Source organism: Gasterosteus aculeatus, chromosome Y (assembly GCF_964276395.1).
Source record: "Gasterosteus aculeatus chromosome Y, fGasAcu3.hap1.1, whole genome shotgun sequence".
NCBI classification, from domain to species: Eukaryota; Metazoa; Chordata; class Actinopteri; order Perciformes; family Gasterosteidae; genus Gasterosteus; species Gasterosteus aculeatus.
In genome coordinates, this window is record NC_135709.1 from 9,104,315 (window position 1) to 9,131,805 (window position 27,491).

Sequence of the window (27,491 nt, forward strand, 5' to 3'; positions counted from 1 at the left end):
GGAATCGTACATGCTTTGGTTTTCAAGCAGGGTGGAACACTAAATAATTATTTAGTGTAATTATTCACTAGGCCATTTTTCCGGAAAAGACAGAGTGGGGATGGTGCCATGGGCCAGTTTTACAGAACCTGACTAGCCTAAAAATAAGCTCACAGTGACTTCTCTCAAACAAGCAGAGAGCAGAGAGTTCACAACCTCTTAAATCCTAAGAACAATCAGTATGTCATCTTGTATTTGCTTGTATACTTTTCTCCATGTTTCTGAATAGCTATGAGTACAGAATCATTGTATATCCGGCCGAAAAAGCGTCAAACTGCGGCGCGTTTGGATGTGTGTGTGTGTGTGTGTGTGTGTGTGGCGTGGCTGCTGCTGGATCAGTGAACCTTTTATTGCAGACAAACACACAGCGACGAGTAGTAACAAACATTGATTTGTCAGACTTTTGGCTACACCACTAATTAGAGCCGACTGTCGATGCCAACTCGCCCTCTCCTTGGATGAGTACCACTGGATTGTGTTTTGCAATGACCTTGGCTCATCGCACAATCACACACTCACACACTGACTGGTTTGTTAGCTTTTACTACAATTACTTGGGCGCATGTGTCAGTGGCTGTTGGACACATTCATGTTTCATCAGCAATCAGAGAAGTCCTATCATGTGTAACACTGCTGTTGCTCTGTTACAGCCATGGATCTGTCTTGTTGTAAACTGAAATCTGGTTTCCTACTTCCTGATGTTAGCTTGAGGTCAGTGTTTCTTCAATGGGTTGTGTGGATGAAAGGCATTTACTTTGATTTTCTTTTTGCAATAACGAATATACAGTCATCAGCGTGTTTTCATTGTAATGCTAACATCAGTATGCTTCGGTAATATGCTGACTTTGGTTACTGTATGCTAAAATGCTAGAATTTAGGTATAATGTTTATGTTGTTATTCATTGTAGTTTAGTGTGTTGGCATGCTATCATTAGCTACATAACGTTAAGAAAAAGTACAGCTGTGGCCAATGTTCAACTTTTGACCCAATGATGCTATGGAGGTAAAGTAATCATTAAAAAAACACTCAATGGCTGATAGAAATACTGCCCACGTGGATGTTTTGCATCAACCCCAGATGCAAAATTAATAAGGTGGAGTATGTGGCATTTTTTTCACAGCCTGCAAGGGTTACCGTGGACAGCACTTGCATCCGTAAAGAGCTGAGAATGTGAATGGAATACAGACTGTGAGATGTTATTTCTTCAGGACTTGTTTGATGACATTTAGAGCAGGCAAACCAGCCTTTGCAGCGGCAACGATTCAGACAGCGAAGCCCGATGCAGTGAAACGAGTGAAGAGGACTTCCCAGGAGTCCGTCCCTGTGTGCCCAGCATGTCAGGCCTCTACAACACATATTCATTATTCAGAGGGTGTTCCTCGCCATCTATGCCACTGCTATCCCATTCTCAGTTATCCCCACTGTAGGAGCCATATACAGTTGGTATTATTTCATTTAATTTTGCTCTGTGCCACTAGGGGGCTGTATGTGCTTTGTGGCTCAGCTGACCTGGGATCAGCTCAGGTAGGCCATTTAACCTGCAGGAATCTCAGACACAGGTGTTGCTAATTTGGGAAGCAAACAGTTTTCGACTGTGCCAGTGTGCGTGTGTGCCTTTGTGGTGAGCAATGCGGTTTGTTTTTTGTGGGTACATGTATTATCAGTTAAAGTTTTGCCGTTTTATAATATTTGGATGTAAAATAAACATGCAAGGTAATTGTAACATCGCAAGACTCCGTTTTACTGTGTTCGAGCGCACCGGGCGCACGTCTAAACTAATCCACCATATTAGCAACCAGTACTAGACTTCGTTTAGGACTTCGTCAGTACACCCACCATAGATTTATAATTTATCACCCACGCCCATGAATCTTTAATTGTTTTTAGAATACCCTTCGGGGGAAGTATAATTCAGTGATGAGTGCACCAAAAGCAAACTGGGTCCAAGAAAGTCAAATTGCGGAAGATTCTTTGAAAAAGCCAGGATATTACGTAACGGTTCTGACCCCTTCAAAGTTATTCCCTGTGTGTCCGCACAGGTTTTAAGCTCCCTCTGTCTGTCTAAGCTCTACCTGAAAAGAGCTGCCAGCAGTGACCTTCGGCAGCCCTCAGCCAAACTTAGTGGTCCAATGATGTTAAATATGATTAGATATGTAAAGCGCGCCAATGAGTCAAATTAACCAAGTTAAGTGGTGTACGGATGATCTAATGTGATCAGTACACCATACCTTTTAATATTGTGTTGCCTTAAAAAATGTCTTTGCCGTTGTCTGCTGAGTCAGGAGCCCAAAGAAAAACTTTTAAAATGCTTATCCTCAGTAACGGCCAAACGGCTTTGAAACCCAAAGCCTTGGTGAACTGTAAAGCCCATAAAGGAGGCCGTTCATAGGCTCAATTAATAGTTTGCAAAAATTATTGGCAGGCTGGACCACCGACAGGCAGTTGAAGGTAATTTATGAAGCATCTGTCTGAGCTGTTTGTGGGATAATGAAGCCATCTCAAATCCAAGCATGCATACTCAACCATTAGACAACTGCTTATCAGCCTTTTCTTCCTGAAATATTAGTCTGGGATATACAGTGCATCCGGAAAGTGCACAGTTAAGTCTGTTGGTGTCACCGGCTCCAATGCTGCTCCCCCAGCAGACCACGGCGAAGTACAAAGCACTGGCCACAACAGACTGATAGATGACAAACATCTCCAACATCTTGCTGCACACATGGAAGGATATGTTACAGCCTTATTCCAAAATTGATTAAATTCATTATTTTCCTCAACATTCTACACACAATAACCCATAATGACAAAGTGAAAACTGTTTTTTGCTGTTTTTGCAAATCTGTTAAAAATAAAGAACGAAAACATAACATGTACATAAGTATTCACAGCCTTTGCTCAGTACTTTGTTGAAGCACCTTTGGCAGCAATTACATCCTCATGTCTTCTTGGGTATGATTCCACAAGCGTGGCACACCTATTTCTGGGCAGTTTCTCCCATTCTTCTTTGCAGAACCTCTCAAGTTCCATCAGGTTGGATGGGGAGCGTCGGTGCACAGCCATTTTCAGATCTCTCCAGAGATGTTCAATCGGGTTCAAGTCAGGGCTCTGGCTGGGCCACTCAAGGACATTCACAGAGTTGTGCCGAAGCCACTCCTTTGTTATCTTGGTTGTGTGCTTCGGGTCGTTGTCTGTGATTCCCACGCATCCCTGACACCATGCTTCACTATAGGGATGGTATTGGCCAGATGATGAGCAGTGCCTGGTTTCCTCCAGACATGACGCTTGGCATTCAGGCCAAAGAGTTCAATCTTTGTTTCATCAGACCAGAGAATTTTGTTTCTCAAGGTCTGAGAGTCCTTCAGGTGCTTTTTTGCAAACTTTTTACTGAGGAGTGGCTTCGTCTGGCCACTCTACCAAACAGGCCTGATTTGTGGAGTGCTGCAGAGATGGTTGTCCTTCTGGAAGGTTCTCCTCTGTTAATAGAACAACGCTGGAGCTCTGTCAGAGTGACCATCAGGTTCCTGGTCACCTCCCTGACTAAGTCCCTTCTCCCCCGATCACTCAGTCTGGCTGGGTGGCCAACTCTAGGAAGAGTCCTGGTGGTTCCAAACTTCGTCCATTTCCAGATGATGGAGGCCACTGTGCTCATTGGGACTTTCAATGCTGCAGAAATCTTTCTGTACCCTTCGCCCGATCTGTGCCTCGATACAATTCTGTCTCGGAGGTCTACAGATAATTCCTTGGACTATGCTCTGATATTCACTGTCAACTATGATACCTTATATCGACAGGTGTGTGCCCTTCTAAATCATGTCCAATAAACTGAACTTAGCACAGGTGGACTCCAATGAAGTTGTAGAAACATCTCAAGGATGATCAGTGGAAACAGGATGCACCTCAGCTAAATTTTGAGTGTCATGGCAAAGGCTGTGAATACTTATGTACATGTTATGTTTTCGTTTTTTATTTTCAATAGATTTTCAAAAATTAGCAAAAACAGTTTTCACTTTGTCATTATGGGTTGTGTAGAATGTTGAGGAAAATAATGAATTTAATCCATTTAGGAATAAGGCTGTAACATAACAAAATGTGGAAAAAGTGAAGCGCTGTGAATACTTTCCGGATACACTGTATATGAATGTATTCATGCATATATATATATATATATATATATATATATATATATATATATATAGTTAGAGATATTGATATCGAGCGTCAAAGATTTGGCTACAAAACCATAATTTACATGATGTATATACATATATATATATATGGTATATACATCATATAAATTATGGTTTACATGATGTATGTATGTATATATATATATATATATACATATACATATATATATGTATATATATATATATATATATATATATACATCATGTAAATTATGGTTTTGTAGCCAAACCTTTGACGCTCGATATCAATATCTCTAACTGTAATAGTAATTTCAGCACCATCAGAGTCATGTCTGGGTCTTATGTGTTGTCAAAACATTTTGCTATTAGAGCATTTCGTTTGTTGAGTTTTGTGACATATTCTGATCTTTAGAGGATCTGTGTGAACTGTGTGTGAGACCGCAGGAGGGACGTGAACATCTTATCACTTATTATCTTATCACATGTGAAAGGACTGGCTGGGCGCCCCACTGTGTAGCCGCATGCATGCACAGCATTAACTCGGTTGTCTGAGCCTGTAGATTAATCTCCGCATTACAACGTACGGTTACGATTGCAATAATTCTTATTTGGCATCTTGTATTATGTGGATATTGCATGTCGTGTTGTATATTTATTCTCTATAATAAAACAACACAATGTTTCTACATACTAGATCTAGATTAGATTAGATTAGATTAGACTGACTAGATTAGATCTATGCTTTCTCTGTAGGTCTTGACTCTCTTACTCTGTTGGTGGACCTTTGACCTGCACTCGTTTCAGCGTCTCAGCACTGAGGGAGGGAGAACGTGGGTTACCAATGGTTTTTGCAGCTTAGCAGCTCAAGTGCACATGTGCTATGCATAACTTCAGCCTTGGATTTCACATAACAAGGCACCGTTAATGTTTTACTCACCTTGCCTTTTGTATTAGTTACGCTCATAGACGTGTTGTACATATTTGATCCTTGAACCGTTTGAGTTATTTAACAGCACTGAGCCGTGAGAGTCCGCCTGCAGCATGATGGCTTCACTTTGACCATAGCAGGTACGGTAGAAAGGTAATTGTATATACAGTAACCCATGAAAAAAGTGAATATGTATTGTGTTTATACATTTTGGCTTGTACTGTGAGCTTTTGGGGTCATGCTCCAGATTTGGATACAGCTTTTTGTGTCCAATCACTTGCAATGGGCTTTAATTAAAATGCTTGAAAATCGCATGTTACTTCTAATCTGCTATTACTGAGTGCGGTCCTCAAAAGTGGCAAACTGTCTGACAGGCTGTTCATTATGTCAAGCTATTCAATGATCTATTGTACTTAAATGAAGACAATCATACAGGTAAACCGTTACATCAGAAGTGTTTTATAAACACCCATCATAAGGAAATTCTGATATTTGCTTACAGTCCACATACATAGTACAGAAATGCATACAAATAGACACAGAGGCAAAGAAATTATCAATTCATCCCTCTGTGATTGGTGTTGCTGGTACAGCTGGTTTTAATTAATGTGCTTAATGAAAGATGTATTGTGAGATACTTCACAATGTATGCATTTCTTAAGTAAGTAAAACAAGCAGCTTAATGCAGTGAGATGTGTCCTCCTTGGATGAGTTCCAAATGTGACTGAACCGTGAACCTGGAAACACTAGCTACATGTGGGATAAAATATCACTGTATAAGACTGTATTGTTGCTCATCAACACTTTTTGATGCAGTTTGTTTATTCCAGAAATTCATAGCAACAATACTTGAAACAAACAAATTCTTACCATGTAAAGTTTATCATTTATTATGAATACACAATAACAATTACCTGTCAGGTGTTACTTCCACCCCAGGTTCCAAGACATGACAAATTAACTCAATGTATTTCTTCCTAGACATATGAACATGCACTCCCCAGCAAAGGCGAGGGCAGCCGTGGCCCCCGCAGCATCCCCTGATGGTGGACATGGCTAGTTTATTCTGCTCTCCTGCTTCCTAGTATTTGGCCTGACCTTTGGGGTCATTAAGGCATTTGGTGTATTCTACGTTGAGATACACCAATACTTTGATACGACAAAAACAGGAACATCTGGGATTACCTATTAGTAAAACAGCATAAACATAACAGGTAAGGTTTTTTATGCAGCTTTAAAAATTTACCTGTTGTGAAGTATACATTAAGTACACTGCAATCGTTTTGCCCTGAATGAAATCCCCCTAAATGTCCTAAATACCATAATCGATAAATGTCCTGTGTGTCCCTCTGCAGCTCCTGTAGAGTCTGCTCTGAGTGCTCGCTATAGCCTTGCTCCGTAGTGATGATGGGAGGACTGATATGCAGCGTAGCAGTCGTGTGTGGGGCTTTTGCTCGTAGCCTAATTGAACTCTACCTAACGGTGGGGTTCCTGAATGGTGCGTGGTTTAGAGCAAACACACACAAACATACACAAACACGGAACCAGGCAGACCAAACATGATTTTCACTGATCTCCCTTGCTGCAGGTTTTGGCTATGCAATGACATGGACCCCCACTGTGACCACGCTGGGCTTATACTTTGAGAAGAGGTGTCCGATGGCAAACGCCGTGGCCAGCGCTGGAGAGTGCATCCTTATCTTTGTCCTCACGCCACTGTTCCAGCTGTTGATTGACAGAAAAGCCCCCAGAGACGTAAGTCGGATCACGTTTTTGAGGACGCTGAAGAGATACCTAATTCAATCGAGACAGACCAGGAAGTCTGATCTAAGGATCAAGATCCTTAAATACGTAGATTATACTCTCATCTCCAATGCCCAATTCATGGTTTACTCAATGTTTGGGGTTTTTGCCACGTTGGGTTTCTTCGCCCCAGCTCTGTTTCTGGTCCCATACGCTCGCAGTAAGGGCATTGAGGAGTACCAGGCAGCCGCGCTCATGTCCATCTCTGCAGCGTTGGACCTATTTGGAAGGTTGTTCTTTGGCTGGGTGGCAAACCTTAGACTGGTGGAGACGGTATGTTCGGTTTAGTGATGATGATTTACTTAACAAGTATTTAAGAAGTAACTAATCAATAATCCAGCTCACATGAAAGGTATGGTATTTTTTTTGCCCTTGGATCGAGCCAGGCGAGCAGTTTCCCCTGCCAAATCCTTCTGCTAAGCCAAGTCAACCAGTTACTGGTTGTAACACGACATTTAGCTAAACATCATTAGAGTGATTTCACTTTTTCTCCTCTTATTTTTCGTAATAAAGGGAATAAGACCATTTCTCAAAATGTTTGGCCGGCCACCGTACGTGCTACAGCTGATGCACACTTCTTTCTCCTGCACGTGCACCAGGCGCGGCAGCTGACGGCCACAGTGATCCTGCTGTGGACGGTGTTACTCATCTGCCCGGTAGCCTCCTCGTTCTCAGAGCTGGCGGTTTTCAGCGCAGTTTACGGCCTGGTTTATGGTGCCACGGTCGCCGTCCACATCACCGTGAGTCAACCGCTTTGGAAGTTCACTGGGTTTCTTCATGCTCATACACAGTAGCGGAGGCCTGCTTGGACCTCCCATTGCTGGTGAGTTGGAGGATGCTTTGATAGTTAATTGCAAGTACGTGGAGTGCGTACTCTGCGTATCAGCTTTGCCTTGTGATCTCTTGCATCATGCTAACTGGCTAGAAATAAACAAGAAGCTGCACAGAGTAGATTCATTGAGTGCATGTTAACATTGCTGTTGGCTGTAGGAAGAACCACAAATCATTTATACAACATGATGGCGTCCGTCAGCCTATTCTTCCAGCACCTTGAATCTGACAGAATAGATGTGCTTACAGACCATTCTGCATTGTAACCACAGCCCGGTGAGCCTATTTGACAAAAATAAGATTTTTATATATCTGCATGCAGCAGAACCCTTCAATTAGTCAGAAATTCCCAAAGGACCTGGGGCTTTATTCAGGGAGCAACTGTGCAAGAAATTATACCATCATGATACTTTCTGGTTGTGTTAGTTTCATGGCTGATTGCTTGTCAAAGATTTTTTTCTTTCCCTCAAATGATTTTCCGTTCTGTTGATTGTGACAGTTTTCCAGATTTGTACACGGTGTCCTCCAGAACACAAGAACAACAACAACTGTGAAAGGGAAATAGCAAAGGGAGTAGAGATGAGCAAACCGGTGAGCAAAGTGATGACTTTGGCCAAATAGTATGCTGACATGGCAGAAAGAAATAATGAGAGTGGTGAAAGTGATTATTAAACAGTGTAGTTGCGGTTTATAAAACCAATACAATAAGCTGACAGATGTTGAATTACTCATGGCATCTGAGGAGAATATTTGCTCATTATACTAATACAAAATGAAAATACTGCAGCTTCAAGTTATGGGACAATATATAATAGGACCAGCAGACAAATTCAATAACAAGGGCTTATGTCTGTTGTTTTGGCTCAATCACAGTGTTCTTCCCTCAAAATAATTCATTTTGTGGAGTTTCAATGTATATTTCCGTTTTTTTTTTATTAGATATGATTTGTAAGAAACATTACTCAAGGCTGGCGACTCTCTCATCCCCTATTCTGTGCACTTAGGTGTCCATAATTATTTGTATCCCACCATTTTTCCAAACTCTTCTTTATCGTGAATCAAATCAGTTGCGTAGGGGAAACACTTCTCATTGCCACGCTCTGTCCTTTCTCCATTTCCCTTCCACCTCAAAGGCTCCTGAAAGCCTTCTACCACATGTGAATATAAATTTGAAGATAATGCTAATAGCTGGAGCTGACCTCAAGTAAAGAGCTAATTGAGGGGAATATGGCGTCAATTTAAAACTCAACGCAGGCTATTTCTTTACTTTTTGACTGTACTGTTCATTACTTGGGCTATACTTTGAAGACCAGGCAGTTGATGGATGTTGAGGATTCATCAAAGCCTTCCAATTATCTTTGCTTCATGTGAAGAAAGTGTTGGCATTACTGCCTGAGGATAACATACAGTATATAACATATATATATCGTGCAATCCTCTCCTCCTTATCTCTGCCTCAGTCTTTTGCCTCATTTAGAAATATCGGAGATTACAAGAAGACAAAATGATAGTTGGTAGTGATGGCGTGCTTTGCTGCATCCGCATCAGCAAAGAATGTTTGCATAAGATTTAAATGTGATGATTAAAATGTGATGATGATTAAAATGTGACCCTGTTAAAGGTGTAAATCACTCAAATGCATTTTCCACTATAGGATTCTTCATAGACAAGATGCGTGACTACGGAACGGGTTTCTTAATGGCTGGAGTCTCTCTCAACGTCTCTGCCCTGTTCCTGCTCCTCCTCCTTCATGTGAACCTCAGGGGTCAAGGGTCGACTTCCAAACACACTGATATGCATTAACAGAATATGAGAACAAAGCCAAAGAGCTAAAACCCCAAGAGCCAGACGTGAGATGAATGACTGAAAATCTGTTTTGGTTGCTGATAGACAAAGCGTGTTTGAAGAGACCTGGATTACCGACAGGATAAATCAAGTGAAGTGTTTTTATAAAACCCCTGCGGACTGAACAAAAGCATTACAAGAGGATCAGACCTCTTGATTTATTTCAACCGTTACTGATATGATTGGCTCTGCAGGTTCCTTCTCAGTCCTCGGGCAGCTTAAAGCTTTTGTTCATGTGTTTTCACCTCTCTCATTCTTAAAACAAGCGCACACTGGTGTGTAGCACTCATGTTGCTCTTGTAGTTTTGTAGAGTGAATATTTGCTAAACCCGTTGCTGGCCATGCATTTGACAATAGAGCATTTACATAGTAAATCTAAAAAGTAACTGCAACTTACCCTGGTGATGTATGTACAGCCCAAAGTGTTTACGTTGAACATTGAACCCCGCCACTTTTTAAACTGTTGTGACACGACTAAAGACAGAAGCTGTGGTCCCATGAACTTCTTGATTGACTTCCGTCAAAATCAAAAGTTTGACAGTTTGACCGACAGATGTCTGTGTTACAGACATTGTCTTAAAGTCTGTTATTGCAGTAGTTTCATGTAAGTGTGGATGCTGTATCGCAGAGTAAATGAGACCGTGGCTCCCTCCAGTGTGAAGCTACTGATATTGTATTTTTAACCCTCTCAACAGCTGGACTGAAAAGTGCAAATAAGTCCAAATATTACACCACAGGGAGGTTTGTGGAATGTACAGATGTGCACCAAACAACCAAATATCAGTAACAACTGTATTGTTTTACGAATCAGTGCTCAAACTGAACACGCAGCGTTTTGCTGCTGTAAGTAAAATACACTGATCTGTACAATTTTGTCCGTGTTGAATTGCATCATTGAAAGAAAAAAAGAAGCTGGAAATAGTCCAGTGTTTGTTTTTTCAAGTTCAATCCCAATGCAGCCTGAAGCCCGTGAGAAAAGGCTTTTCTTAATTTTCTCCCTCTGCTGCAGAATGTTTGGTATGTGCAACCAACAAGAAAAGTAGCTTTCATAACCGCGAACCAACAACAGGCACTCGATGAAGATAAACATCTTCATCCTGGCCGAACGCAAGCACAAATAAACATGTCGCTCTGTAAAACTTTGCAATAAGAAACACAAAAAAACAAAGAGCGATCCACATTGCAATCCCCCCCCCCCCCCCCACACACTAACGGACAGAAGCTACACACCCCTCACACACACACTCATTGTCATGCATACACTAGAGAAGAAAACGTGCCACAACAAGAGAGTTGGTCACAATATACCACAAGCTTTTGATCTGCCCGAGTCCAACACAGACAGTAGTGCATGTTTCATAGAAACTCTACATGAAACCAAACACACACTCAAACACAAAGACATGCACACACACACGGTTGACTGCCAATAGAATGCAAAGGCCTCCTATTATAAAGGACGAGGATTTCCTGTACAGTGAACCTATCAAAACCACTCTGTTGAGTCACTGCGATGTCATCAGGGCAACATCGGCTTGGCAAGGGATTTAACAATTTTACACAAGAAGAAGAGTTACAAACTAGAAGTGCAGGGTTTGAAAAAGAGGCGCTTTTAAGCACGCAGGAGAATCTCATGAAAGACGACCCACTAGGGACCAAAAGGCAGGACAGCCCGCCTCCGCTGCTTCGAATTTGACGATGCAAAGCCTGTGTGCTTTTACTTCTAGCAACTAAGTGAGACAATTTCACGTGGTCCACAGCTCAGTGCCTGTGTGTGTGTGTGTGTGTGTGTGTGTGTGTGTGTGTGTGTGTGTGTGTGTGTGTGTGTGTGTAAAGAGGGGGAAAAGCATGTCTATATTTGACCCTTTCGCCATCAAGTCTAATAAGGCAGAAGACCCAGGAAGAGCTTTGAAGTCTACTCGGCCAGTCCCAGTCACTTGGACCCTGAAGTGGAACCCCTGGGCTTGGAATTGCCAAAGAGAAAGCTGAAATAGCTTTTTTTTCCTCCTTTTTTTTTGCTGACCTTGCTCCCGGCGGTCATGTTGAGGAATGCTGCACGTCAACCTGAGTTCAAAGCTCTCAGAAGCCCTACGTGAAAATGGTGGAGGTGAGAGGAGAAGTAGAAGAGCGAGGAAAAGGGAGAGACCTAAATGGGGCAAAACGGGATAGAAGGGAAGATTGAGAGGAAACCAGCTGGGAGAAAATAGGACAGGCCAAAATGAGGAGATAAGCTTAAAACCAAGGAGGAGCACAAGAGGGAACAGTAAAAGGAGGCAAGCTAAAGCTGGGAAAAAAGGGTGAGGGGAAATGAAACAATTGTTTCAAGAAAGAGAATGACAGAAACAAAGGATTTACTGTGTAAGAAACCAGTTGAGTAGCATCAGACTTTCTGCTGGTTAGGACCAACGGAGGATGAAAGATAACGATACAGGAAGGAAAAAATCATGAAGGGGAAGCAGTTGAGATTGGTCTTCACTTTAACCTCCTCGAGGATTAGAAGAAAAGGGACAGACACAATGAGAATCCGGGTGACCACACTCCTCCTCCGACAGTTGCATGAGTCATTTTGTCTCTGACACCCACTGCCAGCCCCAATTTGGGATGAATGGCTTTGACCGGCTTCCGCTTCAGGCCTCAGCACACTGAGACAAGAGCGATCCACCACAGCAGCGTGCTAATAGACATTAAAACTGCAATAAAATGATGAATGCAATTTTCCCCGTATTAGCTTGCTTTGTTATAATGGCCAATAAGTGATAATGCCAAGAAGGGATAGTTCCAAAAAAAAAATGGAAGTGGATCTATCAATGAGAGTAACTGTGCTCTGGTGTGAAACCCGAGCCCGACCAGTGCCGAGCAGACGGTCTGACACGGTTTTCCAGAAGTCCCTCTTGTGCTCGGAAACACTAACACTGTCCTTTAGCATGGACAGATAAGATCAACACAAAAGTGAGACATGTACCGAATGCACACAAGGAGGCAACGAATGAAAGTGGCAGCTATAACGTTGCGATAGGATGTTTCACCACAGGCTATAGACCGATAAATATTCACATCTCTGTAAGGCATTTTCGTTCAAAAAATCCTGCTTTCAGTGAGAAATCTGGTAACAGAAGCAAGTATGAGTTCAATTCCAGATGTGTACACCTCTAATTGTGTTGAATGCAAACATATTGCATCTTTGTAAACGTTTCGGGCACACGGTCACCCTATCAGCATGTTCGCCGAAGTCTCTGTTAGTTCACAAAGTGCAACAACTCCATCCAGATGCACAAGCTGGGCCTCATTGTGAAACACATGCCATGCATATTCCCGTTCGCCTTGTTTAAAACCATCCCCCACCCACCCCCCGTGCTCGTACAATCCTCACGTGTGGCCGAGGCGCGGCCCAGAAGAGACCCATTAAACCGCGAGCAGAGGTGTTGCGAAGCCCCTCGAGACACTCCGCCCAGCAGAAACAGCTGCAATGAGCCACTTTCACTCAGATGAAAGGAATCTCCGTCTTCTGAGTGAAGACTCAAGTCTCTAAACCCTTTACGATTCAGGCCAGCCTGATCTCCAAAACCTGTTCGTAAAAATGTATACGAAAATCTTGAACATACAAATTCGTAGTGATACATACTAAATAAATACAGACTGCAACTGTAAACACACTTTGTGAAGTCTAACGATGTAAAATAAACGTGTTATGATTGCATTTTTAGCGAGAAATCAATGTTAAATTGTAAGAATACAATACTAACCCTAACCCCCTCAAAAAATCCAACCTGGCGGAGAGACGTTTACTCAAGAATCCGACATGGTCCGCCATGTTGTTCACTCAAGGGGCGTGGTTAACCCCCGCCAGTTCGTATGTATTGTTACGAATTTGTATGTTCAAGATTTTCATATACATTTTTACGAACAGGTTTTGGAGATCACGTTGTTCAGTCAGACATTATCTCTGAGGTGTTCCTTTCCCTTCGTTCTAGTTTTGTAGTACATTATTTTTAGAATTCACATTTCACCAGCATTAACAGCTGTACAACCGAATGCTGTGTCTGGACAGCTGTGGGAGTCGTTATGCATACCGTTGGTATGTGTGCAGTTACATTAGAGCACTGTGTGTGAGTGTGTGCGTGTGTGTGAGTGTGTGTGCACTTGTTATACTCAAAGGCTGTAATATGTGAATTCTTCACCTCTCAGTCTGTAATATTCCTGTTTACATTCCAGTATGGAGGAAGAGTGGATGTGAAAGATGTGAAAGTGTCAGGGAATATAACTCAAAATTCAGCAGCTGCAGCTTTTCCCCAATTCATTGCGGACGGCTCAGGGTGCGGTACAATTTCACACAGCCATGACAAGATAATGCAACACAGAGCTCAATATGGTTTTCACTCTGGTCAATTTCATTCCACTCCACCACACCAGACGCTTCTCAAATCATAGAGGAGAGGATGGCGGCTCTGGAGGAACCGACTCAAAGAAGAGGAGACGGGTCCCACGATAGCGGTAAGAATACGTTCGATGACTGCAAGCTAAGCTAAAAGTAGCGTAGCCTCAAGCTAAGCTAAGAGTAGCCTAGTAGCCTTACAAGTGAGCAAAAACAGCTTCATTAAAGTGTATTTTCTTTGCTGTGTCGTTTACAGGAAGCGGTGCGCCGTCTTCACAACTCCGAGACGAACTACGTGCGCCCGTCTCCTCTTCTTTGAGTCAGTTCCTCTCCTCCATGGACAGAAACCCGCAGAGTCCCGAACGCTCCAGTGGAGCGAATCGCTCGTTGATATCGGCAGTTTGTTGTTGGAGTGACGAGACAATCCACTGAGAGCTTTCAGCAGCTTCTTCTCGTCTGTCTGCGGACTGGCCGAAAGTTGGTGACCGCGGAGAGGAGTTGAAGGCGAGTTGAACGCGAGACGTCGTCCCGCCATTATTCACGAACCAGCAAAGACCAAACAAAGGATATGGAGATACAGTTCTTCTGAATATAGTAACACACACGTGTCTGTTTGTATGCTCGTCTTGCAAGTACTGCTGTATCAGTCATGCCTATGACCTCACACGTGATTGGACGAGGAGTCTAAGGGTCCTCCAATCACATACGAGGTTATTGTTATACGGAAGGACCAGTATTTTAGGAAGACAAATGGTTGGGACTTTGAAACAGCTGATATGCTTTATGTAAAGCAGTGTTTTGGTGTCAGCAGAACGACTTTCCCTAGAAAACTGTACAGTGGTGCCTCTTTCTCCATTCCACCAGACAATCTTGAGTCTGACATACATGCAATGTTGACAATGTATCATCAGATGTACCCTTGTGTCACTGAGGTTGAATGTTTTGCCATGACATGTAAACGGGTAACATATATGAATGTAACTTACTCAATCGATAGATGCAGAGCATAAAGGTCAGCATATGTTTATTCTAAGTGGTGTGGAAACACTAACAGTTTTGAGGACCCGTCCTTGACCCTCTAGCAGAACTGCGACCAGCCATTATTAAGCAGTTTATAGTTGTTAATGTTGTGTCAAAGGGTACGGCATTTAAACATGTTCTTGCACAAGTTTCCTGGCTTCATCTCCACCTGGACAGACATTTTTATGGAAAGCCAATAGAAGTTTGGGCCTTGCAGGGAACAGACACGTCATACCCAGCATCATTTCTGCCAGTTGAGCGCATTGCTAGAAGATGTGTGGTTAATACATCCTCTGTGCATTTAAGTAAGACCAAAGAAAAGGTCACTGTAGTCCTGCCACTATGCACTGTAGTTGAGCTCTAGGAGACTGATCTCTGCAGACCCCTCATGCTGATTCAAATGTTGTTTGCATGGAATGCTCATTATACCTTGATTAAAACTCATCTTTTAGAAGAAGTTATTTTGTGTATCTTTTTTACATAACATTTGCCATTGCTAATGGCGTACACAGTAATCTAGCATATTTTAATTAAATAAATCAATTCAAGCTAAAATGTAAGTCTATAATTAGGCTACTGAGCCTGATCTATTTGTACCAGAGATTTTCTTATCTTTTAAAAAAACCTGGGCTAAAACTCCCTCTGCGACCCTGATTTGCATTTGTATAGCTCACAGCATTTTCATTTACATGACAAAGCCTCCCCTAGAATTAGGAGGAGGGGGGTCATGGGGGGACAACTGCCAAGGGAGGCCCACATAAATTTCTGACAATTTCTGGCAGTTTTGCCGTAAACCTGAAATTCCACGACAATTTACACTGCCGCATACTGCCGAAAATCCCACTTTTCATGCAGTGAGAGGGTCAGAGTTTATTTGCTGACTTTTTTCAGGTGCATTGATAGATGTATTGTGTCCGTACGCATCGCATCGCACAGTACTGATTCATTGTTGTTTTTATAGCTGCTGGAATCGAGACAAAGTGTGCTGTCTGATGACAAGGTGGAACCTCAAGCGGTTTTTAAACCGCCGTTACCCAAGTGTGGGCAGATCCTTACTTTGTATGTAGTTGTTGTTTGTGTGTTGTTAATAAAGCTCTTTCTTTGCATAAACATGTGGCAAATGTTCATTTTCTCTATAAATTCATTAATGTCCTGGTTGGTATCCTAATAATAGTGTAGTAGCCTACATAGGATAACCATGAAATGAATATACAGCATAATTTGAATATATAAATATATATAAATAAAATGAGGCGGGTGACCAATAGGGACAGATCTGCCAACCAATCACGAGTGATTGAAAGTTGTGGTTTCATCCAATCATGAACAAGGAAACTCAAGCCTGGTCTGCCCACGTGTGGTTTTGCTGCCAATCACGAGTGATTTTATTTGTTCGTAAGTTGTGGTTTCATCCAATAAGGAGTAAGGATATTCAAGCCCGCTCGGCTCGGCCACCCGCGGTTTCGCTGCATTCATATGCTAATTCGGGCCATTCGCACCTCCGCCAGCTCTCCACCTACGTCATGGTTAGTTTCCGACAATTTGTCGCACAGACAAACGTGACGTGCGCGGGTTGCAAATTGTCGGAGATTTCCGGGCGTTTACGGGGACGAAAATCTCATTTTTCATGCAGTGCAAGGCACACTTAAAAGGCTTTAATTTCCTCAAAAAACGGCAGTGCCTTATAATCTGGAGCGCCTTATATATATGGATCAATTGGTTAATCGGTTGATCCATACTGGTTGTACACGGCGCTCAAGCCGCTCTACCAAACATGCCAAAGCTCGTCTACGACGGCGAGATGCTGAGCGGAGCTCAAGCACGTGAGATATGGAGCTTGTTTCAGGGCGCGTCGGAGAAACAAAGCTGTCCTTCTTGCCGAGCATTTCATGAGATTAAAGAGCGAGAGACGGTGCCCTTTTCTCTATAGTAGCTGAACCATCTTAACAGGGAAAATAAGATATTCTAAAAGCAGCCGAAGATTTAAGGCGTGGATGGCAAGGGGGGGCGGCGGGAGCAGACGCACCTCGCAGCATCGATCGGACCCTGAAAGCACCGTCTCCACCTTACTGTCAAAAACAACAACAGCGAGCGCGTAGAAAACTCCTTTGAGCGCGAGCAGAGATTCTCCTCGCGAGCAACGAAGTTCACGTTTCGCAAGCGAGCAAATACCTCGAGGAGACAAACTTTTGCTTTATTTCATCATTTTTCATTATGTTTTGAGAGAGATGAGATGAGATGTTTAGAGTTGTGATTAAAGGTTTGGGTGGGCCGCGAAAGATTTTCAGATTTCAAATTGGGCCGCGGCATTCTTGAGTTTGGGAACCGCTGCCATACATATATACAGGGCTGTAGTGGAGGGTAAATGCACGTAAACGCCGTTTACGCACCTCTGGAATTTTGGAAATAGCGTTTACGCACCTCTAAGTGGCGTTCGCACCTCAAAATTCCCTGCGCCTTGTATTCTTCCGTTGGAATAATCCGAAATAAACTTGGTGTAATTTTAAAACAGCTAAGACTACGTTTCCTATTGTTGAACATATAAACGCCGTAGTCTGAATCATTTTCATCTGCGCTGTATTATAGTCTGTGACCATCCAATCAGTGCCTTGCGGCTGCAGCAGCGACTACAATCAGGATCCAGGAGGTGTGTAAACACATACACGTTGTGGATTAGCCTGCCTGTCTACCTGTGTAATATTCGTGTGCGTGCACTGACATTTAATTGTCTAAGTACAACACGTACCAGTGAGTTTCTTTTAGTCTGCGCTGTATTCGTCCATCTTTATTAGTGCATATTTACTTCTGCGCATAAACGCGCACCTTGATGACCTCATCACACCATGACAGACATTTGAACCGGAAGTATCCAAGATACTACAGAATGGATTACCGCCGGTAATTAGCAATGGATATCAGGCGATATTTGTAGAGACCATTGAGTGCTCCCACTCCCACAGATGCCCGCAAAAGGCCTCAAGTACAAAGTTAGACTGAAGAAGATCAATTCACGTTTTTAAACGTTGTTTTGGTTCGCACAACATCGCATTAAGACTGGGACAAACGCTACTAATAACGTGCTTTCAAATACGATGATGCAGGTAACAAGCCAGCCTTCCCGGTCCCATCTAAATAGGTCTAATAAAATGAGTAATCATCCTCACGCATATTGCTGCAGATTAGGCCAATTCATTGAAAAATTGTCAACAGATTATGTGCAAGCCAGTTAGACATAGCTAAGAGAAATGCTAAGTGAAATGTTTTAGTTTAGCTATAGAATCTTCAATAGCTCGGTCAAAGTCAAATATATTCGTTTTTTACTTTCATGATGGCATCATGTCCTGCTCTCGCATAGAAAACGTGAGCGGGGAGCAAAGCTGTTGCTTCACTGAATAGGCCTATATGCTTAATCAATTATTTGAAGTAATGAAAGGTGTAGAGTAGCCTGTAAGCAAAATGCACTGTAAACATAGATTATTTGAAAACAAGTCAGTTCTCAATGTGAAAAAAACATGCTGTATAGGCTATTTATGATGACATAGGGTAGTACATGAGTGTTCCTTTAACTTATGTTGTCAGTGTAATTGACAGGCTGCTTAATTGGTGTTCTCAGCCCCACAACTCTTAAATTCAACATATTTTTTCAGGCAGTGATAGGACAGGCAATGATGCAGAGAGGACAGGGAGAGGAGAAACACCAGGTCGAATAGTGAGAGAACGGCTGATGAGAGAACAAAATCATGACAGTGGAGAACCAAAGAGTGGAGAAGAGGAAAGGGGAGGAAATGAAAGAAGACCAACAGAGAATGAAGAAACAGAGAAAGGGGAGACAGAGAAAGATGAAATAGAGGGAGGAGATGAAGAAACAGGTAGTAAGAGAGGAGTAAGAGAAGAAACAGGGGCAGGAGAGATGAGAGTGGAGAATCTGAATTAGAATCTGAAGTAGAGGGAGATACAGAGGAAGAAGAACCTGAAACTGAAGACACAGTGAGAGGAGAAATAGAGAGCAGATGCCACCCACATATCTGGACAGAAAACATAATGCAATATAGCCAGGACAGCCTTGCAGAGTCGCGACGCTTTGTGTTGCGTTGCTTCGCATCGCGTCGAGGTCTGTATGATCACAAAATTCAGAGTTTACCCACCTCTAATTTTACCACTACAGCACTTCATATATATATATATATATATATATATATATATATATATTATGCAGAAAGGTAGTCTACATGCACGTGCACATTCATACACAATTAGAGGTGTACCCCTCCCACTCTGTCATATAAATCATGCATGTCCTGTCTTTAAGAAAAATCCGGAATGTGAACACGGATGCTGGATCAGTTAATACTTTACAATTACCGCTTCAACTCTGAGCCGTCACAGTTGTCATGTTAACAGCCCTTAACAAGGACAAACACATTATTTTATTAATTTGTATTTATTATAAATATAACACTACAGTGGAAAGGTTAATGAGACATTTTTGATAATAATAAAACTTTAAATTATGACATTGTTTTTTTTACACGGTAACACTTAAACAGGTCTCCTTCCTTTTAGGCAGCAATTACTGTCAGTTCATTACTATGAAACTCAACTTCATAAACCAACGGCTGCATGGGAGTACAAAACTGCATGTTTCTGAGAAAGCAATTTATGTGAGTTTAGAAGAGTGCTTTAGACTTGTCATGGGGTCACTGACCTGTGGTGTGCACTGCAGATGAGATGCTCTTGGAAAGAGGAGGGGAATTGTGTCTTTCCTCCCAATTAGCAAAGGCCAGATCAGTGTCTCCTTTAACCCCCTGCGTAGCTGTTTAACCTCTCTTGAGGTTCTTCCAAGGATCTGAAAAATATTTTCATTACAAAAAGCAAAGTCGCCATACTAATCTAACTAATTTGCGTGATACAATAACATCTGTGTGTAGCACAAAAAAGAATGTGAAATACAACATTTTGAATCCGAACTTCTACGGTTGTTTGTCTGTTTGGTTTAAATGATCTTTGAAGGAGAGATAAGAATACTCACTGCGTGGAGGATCAGCTTGTCCAGCAGCCATCTTCTGTTCTCAGATGTGACTTGAGGCAAATCCCAAGACAGTACCAACTCATTAATATTGTTCTTATCTTCTGATGACAATTCTCCTGTACCCTCCAGCTAACAATGAAAATTGGAATAGATTTCAATTAGAATTCCGGATATCTAAAGACTTTAGAATTTATACAACAAATAGGGAAAGAACAACTTGTCAACACCCAGAGATCTCAAACCACATGTAAAATATTCTAATTTCTTAGCTTTTTCAGCATGTTGTTGGGAAACTTTTTAAACTTCCTCTGAAAAAACATTAACTTAATTAACTATGCGATTGTAGTATTATACAGTATATCCAAGAAAATTGTCTGACATCAGGTATTATTTGCCCCAAATATATATCATTAAAATGTACATTACCACTTTGATTGTCTCACGGATATCAAGGTCAGCACAGTCCTTAATATCGATTATCGCTTCTTCTGGGGATCCACCAAAGAGCACATCCAGGATAGCTGGGCTCAGTCCTCCAAGGCAAGGCCCATCATGGAGGAATGAATGACCAATCATTCGGCCAGAAACAACAAAGAAGTCACTCTCCAAAAGGTAATGCAAGGTGGAGGGAATCAGATAATCTTGTTCACCCTCAAAAAGAAGAGCTCCTCCTGGCACTTAAATTAAAAGAGAACAGGAACATCAAAAGGGAAGAATTTCAAGAACATATATTCAAACTATCATACAGAATCAGAATATTTTGTGTGATCACAGGATCAAAGCAGCTGAATCACTTTCGTTCTGGGTAAGTTGACAGATCCGTTATTAGCCTGATAGCTGACAACCAGCCATCAGTCAAAGAGTCAAAATAGTCACGTGCCAAAATTCATCTCAAAACCATGTTGCCGTTTGGACATGTTGGTTGCAAAGAAATGTCGAGTGACGCCATCACCAATAGCTGGATCTCCTGAAAAAAAATCAAAACACACAGTCTTGGCATCAGTTAAATTAATATATTATACTCTTTAGTTGTGTGTGTGTAACCAAATTTACCCTTGAGTGTGCATGTCAGGGGGCAAGCCCACTCAACATTGGCCATCTTATAAAAAGAAAGCAATGCCCTTTCCCTGTCCTCCGCACTGTCTCTCAGATCCATGGCAAGATACAAGGACTTTCCCGTTGCATGCTGGCTTAAAATATTTTCTTTGAAGGTCTTTGCTGCATCGCTGGGATTTGAAAGAATTTTCCAATCTAAAAAAAGTTTTGAAATTGTTAAAACGAATACGGGATGAATTGATATGTAGAGAGCAAAAATGTATTGCAGTACATTGTTGCATGTTTAAATGATGTAACACACCTGGAAAGCCCCTCTCCTCAGTGGGAACCAGGTCAACTATCTCAGGAGCAGCCACATGTCCCTGAGGTGTTGTGTTGCTGGCCCTGGTTGTCTCACTTCTCTGTAGTCTTGTCAACATGCCGAACAATCTACCTTCACTTCGGGAGGCACTTTCTGTGGTGGTGACCCCAACGTCATTGATTGATTGACTGCCACTAAAAAAAAAGAATGGTCAAATGAATAGAATAAATCCAATCATATACAACTCTTCCCTCAAGACCAATATTTAGGACGATATCCAATATCGATATCTTTTGTTAGGACTTCCAAGTCTAATGCTCAATGTCTGGTGTACGATTTCTCGCATGAAATATTTAACATTTTAGTTCTGTAGAGCAATACCTCACGCATTCATCACTGTGAGCCTTGATTCTTGTGAAAGGGAACTCCTCTCCACATGTCAGACACTTCTGAAGGTGTCCGCCTAACTCATTACTGCCTCCTTGTTGAACTTCCTGTATAGATCATTTAAAAATGTAATGCAAGCTATACTTATGTGAGTTATGTGAATTTCCTTTTGGAACCCAAATTTAAAAGTTAGGAACTTACATGATCAAGATTGAGGTTTCTTTGCAGTGGTCGGACGAAGAAACTTGTTGGCTGACCAAACCCTAGCACACCCATGTGATCTGAAGCACAGCATCAACAAACTCCAATTTGAGACTCAAGGTCCAGATCGTACAACACAGTAAATAAATTACTCATAAATCACTCATCATGGCGATAGTTATTTAGTCCGCACAGGGGATTTAACATGGGAACGTGTTCCCTGCAGAAACCTACCATCCACTGGGTGCCCGGGTGTAATGTTATGTGGCCGTGGAGGTGAAATTGGCACATTTGCGGTTCCAGGTGCTGCTGCTGCAAAAAAAAAGAAAAAAAGCGAAGGCTGGTTCAGTTTAATACAAGTCTATAATTAGGCTACTGAGCCTGATCTATTTGTACCAGAGATTTTCTTATCTTTTAAAAAAACCTGGGCTAAAACTCCCTCTGCGACCCTGATTTGCATTTGTATAGCTCACAGCATTTTCATTTACATGACAAAGCCTCCCCTAGAATTAGGAGGAGGGGGGTCATGGGGGGACAACTGCCAAGGGAGGCCCACATAAATTTCTGACAATTTCTGGCAGTTTTGCCGTAAACCTGAAATTCCACGACAATTTACACTGCCGCATACTGCCGAAAATCCCACTTTTCATGCAGTGAGAGGGTCAGAGTTTATTTGCTGACTTTTTTCAGGTGCATTGATAGATGTATTGTGTCCGTACGCATCGCATCGCACAGTACTGATTCATTGTTGTTTTTATAGCTGCTGGAATCGAGACAAAGTGTGCTGTCTGATGACAAGGTGGAACCTCAAGCGGTTTTTAAACCGCCGTTACCCAAGTGTGGGCAGATCCTTACTTTGTATGTAGTTGTTGTTTGTGTGTTGTTAATAAAGCTCTTTCTTTGCATAAACATGTGGCAAATGTTCATTTTCTCTATAAATTCATTAATGTCCTGGTTGGTATCCTAATAATAGTGTAGTAGCCTACATAGGATAACCATGAAATGAATATACAGCATAATATGAATATATAAATATATATAAATAAAATGAGGCGGGTGACCAATAGGGACAGATCTGCCAACCAATCACGAGTGATTGAAAGTTGTGGTTTCATCCAATCATGAACAAGGAAACTCAAGCCTGGTCTGCCCACGTGTGGTTTTGCTGCCAATCACGAGTGATTTTATTTGTTCGTAAGTTGTGGTTTCATCCAATAAGGAGTAAGGATATTCAAGCCCGCTCGGCTCGGCCACCCGCGGTTTCGCTGCATTCATATGCTAATTCGGGCCATTCGCACCTCCGCCAGCTCTCCACCTACGTCATGGTTAGTTTCCGACAATTTGTCGCACAGACAAACGTGACGTGCGCGGGTTGCAAATTGTCGGAGATTTCCGGGCGTTTACGGGGACGAAAATCTCATTTTTCATGCAGTGCAAGGCACACTTAAAAGGCTTTAATTTCCTCAAAAAACGGCAGTGCCTTATAATCTGGAGCGCCTTATATATATGGATCAATTGGTTAATCGGTTGATCCATACTGGTTGTACACGGCGCTCAAGCCGCTCTACCAAACATGCCAAAGCTCGTCTACGACGGCGAGATGCTGAGCGGAGCTCAAGCACGTGAGATATGGAGCTTGTTTCAGGGCGCGTCGGAGAAACAAAGCTGTCCTTCTTGCCGAGCATTTCATGAGATTAAAGAGCGAGAGACGGTGCCCTTTTCTCTATAGTAGCTGAACCATCTTAACAGGGAAAATAAGATATTCTAAAAGCAGCCGAAGATTTAAGGCGTGGATGGCAAGGGGGGGCGGCGGGAGCAGACGCACCTCGCAGCATCGATCGGACCCTGAAAGCACCGTCTCCACCTTACTGTCAAAAACAACAACAGCGAGCGCGTAGAAAACTCCTTTGAGCGCGAGCAGAGATTCTCCTCGCGAGCAACGAAGTTCACGTTTCGCAAGCGAGCAAATACCTCGAGGAGACAAACTTTTGCTTTATTTCATCATTTTTCATTATGTTTTGAGAGAGATGAGATGAGATGTTTAGAGTTGTGATTAAAGGTTTGGGTGGGCCGCGAAAGATTTTCAGATTTCAAATTGGGCCGCGGCATTCTTGAGTTTGGGAACCGCTGCCATACATATATACAGGGCTGTAGTGGAGGGTAAATGCACGTAAACGCCGTTTACGCACCTCTGGAATTTTGGAAATAGCGTTTACGCACCTCTAAGTGGCGTTCGCACCTCAAAATTCCCTGCGCCTTGTATTCTTCCGTTGGAATAATCCGAAATAAACTTGGTGTAATTTTAAAACAGCTAAGACTACGTTTCCTATTGTTGAACATATAAACGCCGTAGTCTGAATCATTTTCATCTGCGCTGTATTATAGTCTGTGACCATCCAATCAGTGCCTTGCGGCTGCAGCAGCGACTACAATCAGGATCCAGGAGGTGTGTAAACACATACACGTTGTGGATTAGCCTGCCTGTCTACCTGTGTAATATTCGTGTGCGTGCACTGACATTTAATTGTCTAAGTACAACACGTACCAGTGAGTTTCTTTTAGTCTGCGCTGTATTCGTCCATCTTTATTAGTGCATATTTACTTCTGCGCATAAACGCGCACCTTGATGACCTCATCACACCATGACAGACATTTGAACCGGAAGTATCCAAGATACTACAGAATGGATTACCGCCGGTAATTAGCAATGGATATCAGGCGATATTTGTAGAGACCATTGAGTGCTCCCACTCCCACAGATGCCCGCAAAAGGCCTCAAGTACAAAGTTAGACTGAAGAAGATCAATTCACGTTTTTAAACGTTGTTTTGGTTCGCACAACATCGCATTAAGACTGGGACAAACGCTACTAATAACGTGCTTTCAAATACGATGATGCAGGTAACAAGCCAGCCTTCCCGGTCCCATCTAAATAGGTCTAATAAAATGAGTAATCATCCTCACACATATTGCTGCAGATTAGGCCAATTCATTGAAAAATTGTCAACAGATTATGTGCAAGCCAGTTAGACATAGCTAAGAGAAATGCTAAGTGAAATGTTTTAGTTTAGCTATAGAATCTTCAATAGCTCGGTCAAAGTCAAATATATTCGTTTTTTACTTTCATGATGGCATCATGTCCTGCTCTCGCATAGAAAACGTGAGCGGGGAGCAAAGCTGTTGCTTCACTGAATAGGCCTATATGCTTAATCAATTATTTGAAGTAATGAAAGGTGTAGAGTAGCCTGTAAGCAAAATGCACTGTAAACATAGATTATTTGAAAACAAGTCAGTTCTCAATGTGAAAAAAACATGATGTATAGGCTATTTATGATGACATAGGGTAGTACATGAGTGTTCCTTTAACTTATGTTGTCAGTGTAATTGACAGGCTGCTTAATTGGTGTTCTCAGCCCCACAACTCTTAAATTCAACATATTTTTTCAGGCAGTGATAGGACAGGCAATGATGCAGAGAGGACAGGGAGAGGAGAAACACCAGGTCGAATAGTGAGAGAACGGCTGATGAGAGAACAAAATCATGACAGTGGAGAACCAAAGAGTGGAGAAGAGGAAAGGGGAGGAAATGAAAGAAGACCAACAGAGAATGAAGAAACAGAGAAAGGGGAGACAGAGAAAGATGAAATAGAGGGAGGAGATGAAGAAACAGGTAGTAAGAGAGGAGTAAGAGAAGAAACAGGGGCAGGAGAGATGAGAGTGGAGAATCTGAATTAGAATCTGAAGTAGAGGGAGATACAGAGGAAGAAGAACCTGAAACTGAAGACACAGTGAGAGGAGAAATAGAGAGCAGATGCCACCCACATATCTGGACAGAAAACATAATGCAATATAGCCAGGACAGCCTTGCAGAGTCGCGACGCTTTGTGTTGCGTTGCTTCGCATCGCGTCGAGGTCTGTATGATCACAAAATTCAGAGTTTACCCACCTCTAATTTTACCACTACAGCACTTCATATATATATATATATATATATATTATGCAGAAAGGTAGTCTACATGCACGTGCACATTCATACACAATTAGAGGTGTACCCCTCCCACTCTGTCATATAAATCATGCATGTCCTGTCTTTAAGAAAAATCCGGAATGTGAACACGGATGCTGGATCAGTTAATACTTTACAATTACCGCTTCAACTCTGAGCCGTCACAGTTGTCATGTTAACAGCCCTTAACAAGGACAAACACATTATTTTATTAATTTGTATTTATTATAAATATAACACTACAGTGGAAAGGTTAATGAGACATTTTTGATAATAATAAAACTTTAAATTATGACATTGTTTTTTTTACACGGTAACACTTAAACAGGTCTCCTTCCTTTTAGGCAGCAATTACTGTCAGTTCATTACTATGAAACTCAACTTCATAAACCAACGGCTGCATGGGAGTACAAAACTGCATGTTTCTGAGAAAGCAATTTATGTGAGTTTAGAAGAGTGCTTTAGACTTGTCATGGGGTCACTGACCTGTGGTGTGCACTGCAGATGAGATGCTCTTGGAAAGAGGAGGGGAATTGTGTCTTTCCTCCCAATTAGCAAAGGCCAGATCAGTGTCTCCTTTAACCCCCTGCGTAGCTGTTTAACCTCTCTTGAGGTTCTTCCAAGGATCTGAAAAATATTTTCATTACAAAAAGCAAAGTCGCCATACTAATCTAACTAATTTGCGTGATACAATAACATCTGTGTGTAGCACAAAAAAGAATGTGAAATACAACATTTTGAATCCGAACTTCTACGGTTGTTTGTCTGTTTGGTTTAAATGATCTTTGAAGGAGAGATAAGAATACTCACTGCGTGGAGGATCAGCTTGTCCAGCAGCCATCTTCTGTTCTCAGATGTGACTTGAGGCAAATCCCAAGACAGTACCAACTCATTAATATTGTTCTTATCTTCTGATGACAATTCTCCTGTACCCTCCAGCTAACAATGAAAATTGGAATAGATTTCAATTAGAATTCCGGATATCTAAAGACTTTAGAATTTATACAACAAATAGGGAAAGAACAACTTGTCAACACCCAGAGATCTCAAACCACATGTAAAATATTCTAATTTCTTAGCTTTTTCAGCATGTTGTTGGGAAACTTTTTAAACTTCCTCTGAAAAAACATTAACTTAATTAACTATGCGATTGTAGTATTATACAGTATATCCAAGAAAATTGTCTGACATCAGGTATTATTTGCCCCAAATATATATCATTAAAATGTACATTACCACTTTGATTGTCTCACGGATATCAAGGTCAGCACAGTCCTTAATATCGATTATCGCTTCTTCTGGGGATCCACCAAAGAGCACATCCAGGATAGCTGGGCTCAGTCCTCCAAGGCAAGGCCCATCATGGAGGAATGAATGACCAATCATTCGGCCAGAAACAACAAAGAAGTCACTCTCCAAAAGGTAATGCAAGGTGGAGGGAATCAGATAATCTTGTTCACCCTCAAAAAGAAGAGCTCCTCCTGGCACTTAAATTAAAAGAGAACAGGAACATCAAAAGGGAAGAA

The 27,491-nt window shown here is 41.9% G+C and overlaps 1 protein-coding gene, 1 long non-coding RNA gene and 1 pseudogene across 3 annotated transcripts; 1 reads left to right on the forward strand and 2 right to left on the reverse strand.

Annotated features, from left to right (window-relative positions):
- The first annotated feature begins 5,284 nt into the window (after window positions 1–5,284).
- Window positions 5,285–10,469, forward strand: LOC120812511 (monocarboxylate transporter 2-like; annotated as a pseudogene). Its single transcript, XR_013455259.1, has 5 exons — window positions 5,285–6,330; window positions 6,472–6,614; window positions 6,705–7,192; window positions 7,519–7,742; window positions 9,405–10,469. The product of XR_013455259.1 is annotated as a monocarboxylate transporter 2-like (transcript).
- Window positions 10,470–19,433: 8,964 nt separating this feature from the next.
- Window positions 19,434–20,693, reverse strand: LOC144391002 (uncharacterized). Its single transcript, XR_013454861.1, has 3 exons — window positions 20,443–20,693; window positions 20,017–20,145; window positions 19,434–19,833 (listed from the first exon to the last, which is right to left on the reverse strand). It is a non-coding gene; the product is annotated as an uncharacterized LOC144391002 (long non-coding RNA).
- A 72-nt stretch (window positions 20,694–20,765) lies between these two features.
- LOC144391001 (uncharacterized) lies at window positions 20,766–27,452 on the reverse strand. The gene is made up of 9 exons (XM_078097512.1): window positions 27,202–27,452; window positions 26,776–26,904; window positions 26,452–26,592; window positions 22,196–22,273; window positions 21,962–22,041; window positions 21,755–21,867; window positions 21,374–21,567; window positions 21,070–21,267; window positions 20,766–20,983 (listed from the first exon to the last, which is right to left on the reverse strand). The coding sequence occupies exons 5-9, from the start codon at window positions 22,034–22,036 to the stop codon at window positions 20,889–20,891; spliced, it is 675 nt and encodes a 224-aa protein (XP_077953638.1). The 5' UTR covers window positions 22,037–22,041; window positions 22,196–22,273; window positions 26,452–26,592; window positions 26,776–26,904; window positions 27,202–27,452; the 3' UTR covers window positions 20,766–20,888.
- Between the last annotated feature and the right edge of the window lie 39 nt (window positions 27,453–27,491).